Source organism: Austrofundulus limnaeus, unplaced genomic scaffold (assembly GCF_001266775.1).
Source record: "Austrofundulus limnaeus strain Quisiro unplaced genomic scaffold, Austrofundulus_limnaeus-1.0 Scaffold78, whole genome shotgun sequence".
NCBI classification, from domain to species: Eukaryota; Metazoa; Chordata; class Actinopteri; order Cyprinodontiformes; family Rivulidae; genus Austrofundulus; species Austrofundulus limnaeus.
Genome location: NW_013952480.1, coordinates 1,566,696 through 1,573,295, shown reverse-complemented (window position 1 = coordinate 1,573,295; position 6,600 = coordinate 1,566,696). Strand labels below are relative to the sequence as shown.

At 42.0% G+C, this 6,600-nt stretch overlaps 1 protein-coding gene across 1 annotated transcript in view; it reads right to left on the bottom strand.

The window, feature by feature from the left end:
- pals2b (protein associated with LIN7 2, MAGUK p55 family member b) overlaps positions 1–4,822 on the bottom strand; it is a 23,848-nt gene extending 19,026 nt beyond the window's left edge. Inside the window, exon 1 of the mRNA XM_014011246.1 lies at positions 4,670–4,822. Coding sequence (XP_013866700.1) covers positions 4,670–4,701 — 32 coding nt within the window. The 5' untranslated portion in view covers positions 4,702–4,822. The remainder of the gene's footprint in view (positions 1–4,669) is intronic.
- Positions 4,823–6,600: the final 1,778 nt, after the last annotated feature.

Sequence of the window (6,600 nt, the reverse complement as noted above, 5' to 3'; positions counted from 1 at the left end):
ATATTTGATCCTATTGCATTAATCAATTGTATTAAATATGTCTTTCTTGAATGAATGAAGCTTCGTCTGTTCTCGGCTGAGAACAGGCCTGTAGTAAGCTGCCATAATTKTCATCTCTGCAGCTTTGAGCTGCACTAACTGATAAGAAGCAACCCTGTGATTGGTCAAGATGCTTTTCTCTTTGCTCTGTTTGTAATAAATTGCTCAGCTTTCCCCAGCCAAGGTCAGAACTTTCTKCTGAGACCTGTCTTAAGCGTCCTCAGAAACTTCTCACTCTTTGCAAAGAGAAAACTGTTTTAAACTGAATACTTATGTCTGTGTCTGGTTCATTTCTTTTTAAGGGGTAATTTAATGTCCAATCTGACACAGCYCCTGTCAACCTGGCTGACTGAGAACAATTATATACAATAAACTTCKTCTACAGAACAATATACTTGTTAAATCACATTTTTCTTYGAGATTATTTTGGACAACCAARATGTTTTGCGGACAACCAGGTTTTGTCAATAGATTTGTCCGCTGGACAACCTGAAAAATATCCTTTTGTCTACCCCTGGTCTGTGCTTCAGTTCACCTCTCCTCAATCCCTTTTCTGCCCACAGAAATATGACTCCAAAGCCCAACTGACCACACGCTCCTCTTTGCAGTCAGCATTCTTAGAAAAGATCCCAAGAGCCAAATTATTAACAAATTAGTACCAAAAAATGTCTGCGCAGTGGTGTGCAATACATGTTTGCTACACTGGGGTTCTTTTTAGCCACTTCACGAGCCCCCTCTGCAGAAGGGGTCAAGTGATTGTGCAACGTGGATTACGATCATGTTCAGAAAGCTCATTGAAAGTGAAAGATATCCCTCAGAGGAATGTTAATAGAGGCAAAACCTTGAAGCGATTCCTCGTCCAAGAGCGGGAGCCAGGGTGGACTGATCGAAGGTCTGCATGAGGAAGGAAGGAAGGAGTGGGGGGGGGATGAAAAAGCGAGCAGTTTTCTTTTTATACAAGAATGAGGAGAGAAAGGGGAGATTTCCACTTTCCAGAGGAGTCAAGGGAGACATTCAGAGCACGAGTGCGGGGGATAGATAAAAAAGGCAGCGTTGAAGACGAGGATCCTAAAGTTGAAGACTTTTGAGGAAAAAGCCTTGAAGGTCTCGGGAGGAGAACATGAGAGAGTCTCGTAAGAACAAAGAGGTTTTACAGAAAAACCACGCAATACATCTCCAAAAAGTCATATTTCTGGTAACTAAAACATTTAACTCTCCATACTGATATATGGGAAATTTGCTAAATAAAAGCATAAAAGCTATGATTTGGATTGAAAAGTCAAAACTTTTCACGTGGACAAGTTGTCCATTTTCCCACTGCCCTGTTAGTGGAGCTGCTGACTTCATAACACGACAACCATCTGATCCTCGTTCCTCCTCCTGGGACGGAGAGAGGTTTTAAAAAAATAGGAGGAGGAGGAGGGTGTATTTGCATTCCTGGCTACTATTGGCTGGTCCGCATGAAAGAACAGGCCAACAAAAGCCCCCTGAGTGCCTCTGGTTGCCAAGCGCTCAGATGATGGACAGCTCGTGGACGAGGGATTACGATGAGGGATCACAGGGTTTGTTTTAGTCCAAAACATCACTGGCTTGTGTCTCATGTTGTGCGTAGGCACCATGCTAAAAAGGCACAGGAAGACTCTGCTTGAGTTCCTCCGATTCTGGTCACGATCTCTTAGTCAAACTAGAACACTGAATACTTTCCAGGCTTGAAGAACACACATTATTCATACAACCTTGAGTCTGAAATGGTTTCCACTGGCATTCCTACAAATAAAAAGAATCCAGAAGTCCAAAAGTCTTCGACCCCTAAAGCTTCGAGGTACAACTGGAGTCTGAGTGCAAGAGGACATTCAACAAAGCAGTGTGGAATCCATACATCACACAAACGACTGACCATTCACGTCGCCTCCATTAGCCAAACCCATCACCCTCGGCCTCCAGATGACTCCTATGTAGGTCACTCCATGTGTTACCGCAGCCGCTCAATAAGAGGATTAACGCTGCTAACCCTAAGACAGTAATCTTAGCAGATCAATATCAGCATAATATTCAAGCAGATATTCCCTTAACAGCAATTAGTCCAAGGCTGCAGCTGCTGGTTGATTAAACCGGTTTAGAGTCTCTGTTCTGTCTGTTCTTAATGAGAATGACAGTTCTGCTGATTCAAGCTTCCTGTTTCAATTCCAGCAAATATGAAATCTAAATKACCACGTTAGATTTGTTGGCGTTATTTAAAAAAAGAAAACAGCTACGGTTGTGTCCTCGATGTTCCAGCTTGGCTCGAWACAATTACATAGCTCGTCAGAACCTATCAGCGATGACTGCGGCGCAATCTTTAATAACGAGCACGTCGTGGATTAATCTGACCCGCCGCCACAAGCCTGGCTCCTCTTTGCTTCTGATGCTGCACTGCTTGTTGTTAGATGTTAGTTTACAACAAAAGATTGCCTTTTGTCRTGGGATCTGTTAGTGTTCGGAGCATGTGTTTGGCATGACCGCCCCCAACTACCACAACACGTTTTGGCTCAAGATCTACAAAACTCACTGAGAGCAGAGGTCAACCGGTGCATCCAATTATTACTCTGGAGTTTTATCAAATATCAAAACTCTTATGTTTAGATCTCCTTCCTTGGTGGGCGAAAATCAAAACCGGAAATTAGTCTAACTGATAAACGCTAAAATAGAAAACATTTCAAAAACTGGAACATGGGTATTCCAGAAGGTAGTTAAAGACCACTGTTTGTTTATTAATGAATGACCTGAAAGTTTTAAAGACGGTCTGTGTCAAATGTATGCAAAATGTTATGATAACACATTATTATATATCTGTAACTGTAAAGACTTGACACCTGGAAGCAGAGTTACTGGACAGCCACATGGAGTGGTGTAAGAATCTTTGTTTTGGTTTCTCAGTTGCCTCAACACTGTCTGATTTTAATCACAAGTTAAAAGAAAAGAAAATATCCTCCCAAAAACATAAATGTGATCAAATGCAATTAATAGGCTTTTATGTACAAAATTCTGCCATTTTTGTCTATAATCACTTAGCCTTTTGACTGGATTTGCATAAATTGAACTTATTTTATACTTTAACCTGCAGCTGTGGTGCAGTGACAGGGCAACCAACTTGGGAGCCGAAAGTTGCAGGTTTGACTCCCTGCCATGCCCATATATTGCTGTGTCCTTGAGCAAGACACCCACTCCCTAACTGCTGCCGGGGCACTGACCAAGTGGCCCACTGCTCCTCTTSGATGCAGGTGTGATAGATTAAATGCAAAGCAGTTTTATGATTTACTGTAAAAACCAGACAGTTTGAAAATTTAAGGCATGTTTTTTCCTTTATTGTGGTGCCATTGCTTTGACATCTTGTTGACTTGTGAAACTGAATGAATCAGCTTTAGCTTGCAGCAAAAAAACAGCCTTAAACACTTGTCTCTACCTCCCTGCCTGACACCAAACTCTTTCYAAAACAAAGTTCGATGCTGGGCGGCGTACAGTGTCACAACTGTTAAAGGTGAAAGTTTTGTTTTAAATGCAGGACGTGCAACAGAACAGCATTGTGTGTCAAGGGATTCCAGCCTTTTCTCTTGTCCTTCACTCCTCCTCCTCTTCTTTCCTGGACCATCTAGTATTAATAATAGAAGAAGAGCATCGTGGATTTGCTCGCTGACAGCCTCCATGTGTTCCAACACTGGGGGCACGAGTCTTAACTTGAAATTCCTGTTATCCTCCGCCCCGATGACAGGAAGGAAAGTGCACGAGGGCTGCGGCTGATCTTGCTTTGGCAACAATAAAAGTCACCCCTGCTTCCTGACTCAGGATAGTCCCAGAAACTGAAGAGTTACAGCGAGGCACCAGGCTGACTGACTCATTCAACAAATCTGATTAGGAGGAAACAAGTTTATAAAATCCAAGTTCACGAGGGCTCTGAGGATGTTGGGAATGAGCTTTCCCTTTAACTTGAAGGGTTTTATGGAGAGCTGTTTTTCCTTAACCAAGAAGTGGATSTGACATTGTTTTATTGTTGCGTATTTCAGTGGAAGTCAAAACCATTAAAATAACGTGAGCGTCTGGCTGGCCGTGCCAAGTCACGCGCCCTCTTTTCGGTCAGAGCGCACGGAATTGGTTGAAAGTTTTTCCTTCAAAAGACCTGATTTACAACCTTGGATGACCTGATGATTTATTGTGTCAACCTCCACTACTACCCCCCACCTCTCCTGGACGGTTCCAGGTCTCTGGTGCCCCCCCACCCTCAGCAGCACTGTAACCTGCAGTCCTCTCCCCCCAACCACCTCCTCTGATCCTTCKGATCGTCGACGGTGCGCCAGATCCGTGCCAAAAGCTTGCGCCACACCAGTCTCGCCTCACGTGCGGCCATTTTTTCCCTGCAACCCCATTGTGGCGCGCGCACACTTAACAACCAACAGCAATATATGTGAAGGTGAGGGGGCGGGGGGCGCATCCGAGTCCAGAACTAGGTCCAGTCGGTGAGACTGGAATCCGGTTCTGGCAGCTGAAAGATGAGCAAACTCTAAACCGTCTTTGTCTAAATGTTTGAATGAGCGCTGATAAAAMCCCCAACTCAGAGTCCCCACGTCCGGCAAAATGTCCACGAGACGTGTTTTACCTGTGAGTCACGCGCTGTGGTCCTCGGACCATCCCAGATATAAAYATCCAGGTCGCCTCCAGACACTCAGCTGACCGTCCGGGTCCCGCAGCAGACTAAACCCGAGAACATGGTGTCAATCAAACCCAACATGCTCCGCCCTGTGGCTGACGTCACCACGCACCGTCCAACTGCAGCTGCGGAGTAAATCAGCCGCGCACGACTGTAGATAGACGACTTCATCACAATGTAAGGCAGCATCTCATTCATATGAAGCACAGAAGAACGGTTTATTTAAGTTATTAAATAATACTCACAATTCTGAAAGAGTAACCTTCTTATCGCTCGCCGCAGAAAGGAGAAACGCGCGCAATATGTGTCTGTCTGTTAGCAAAATATCTAATGACCCGCTGGATATATTTTAATAAAACTTTCAGAAGATAATTATTGAGCACTTTTCTACAACTGTTTATGTTTTGAAGCCAATTTGATCCGAGATGGCCGCCACAGCTAATCAAATGTTGAAAACACATAAATGGCTGTAACACGGCTGGTTTTAAAGATATGGAGCTAAAATTTGGTTTGGTGATAGCTGAGGGTATTTCTCAACTTCGACTTGGAGCAATAATGGCTCACACAAGATTTTTGCCAAAAGTTTTGCCGTTAACCCTAGGGAGTCAACTATGATTTTCTGTTAGCAAAGTGTCTAATGAACCACTAGATGGATTTAAATGAAACGCACAGAAATTAACAACAGGATACATGTTTACAAGTGATTMACTTCTGGAGTCAATATTCAAGATTACCACTGCAGTTAATCGAACATTGCCAAAAGAAAAAKGACTTTAATGCAATCACTTTTAAAGATACTGAGCTAAAYTTTTGCRAGATAATAGATGAGAGTTAATTATAACGCATATCATGAATAACATTGAGCAACACGTTGCTGTATGCAGGGAGATCCTACTCATATTTTCATGGTTTGACCAAAATTATGTTGTCATTTCTTAATAAAACTTGATCTTAGTTTACTATGAAAGCCCTTGGTTGATATGSATTCCTTCAAGAAAAGCTCGAACATTTTGATTATATGGGAAAAACAGAATTTTGTTTTCTATTATATATTTTTTCCTTTGTTGTTGTTTTTTGCAGCTAAAGAAGAAGAGTGTTGCAGCATGATCTGCAGTCAGTGTAACTTGGTCCTTTTTGCACCAACATGAATGTTTAAGATTTAGGTTATAAATAATGGTTGTCTTCCTGTCGTCTTGCAGCACTCATCTCGCCTGATCCATCAGGCATCCTGTTTGAGTCTTCAGATTTATTCTCTGCAGCAAAGAAAAAAAAAAAGACACTGACTTCCAAACGTGTTTTCACTGTCTCACTTTTTAACAAAACTCTTGAATTTTCTGCAAACAATTGTAGAGACGACACTGATGGATGAGTGCTTGATCAATAACCAGAAAATGGGATCGTCATCAAATTTAATCTTTAATTAATTTGTTCATCTATTTGGGATTTTATAGGATAAATTTCCAAAACATAAAAACCTTGTTGAATCAGAACTTCGTCCAGCTGCAGCAGTATTTCAACAAGCATCATCATAAAAAAAAACAGATTTTATGAATGAAACAGGTCGGAGTTTTTGGAAGTATGGTTCTGTAGAAATGTTATCAACAATAAATATCTTACTTGTTATAGATAACTCTGGGAATGTCTTCGATTTGGAGAAAGACAATTGAATTCTGACCAGATTAACAAGATGGTGAAAAGCAAAAAAACTTTCAAACCTTAGAAAATTTACAGTACTTTATGTACTTCGAATCTTTACGACTGGATAGACGTCTATGATAAAAATGTTGCACCAAGACACGAACAGATTCCTCCTCTCTATAGACCACCTATCCGCTCTCTCTCTCTCTCTCTCTCTCTCTCTCTCTCTCTCTCTCTCTCTC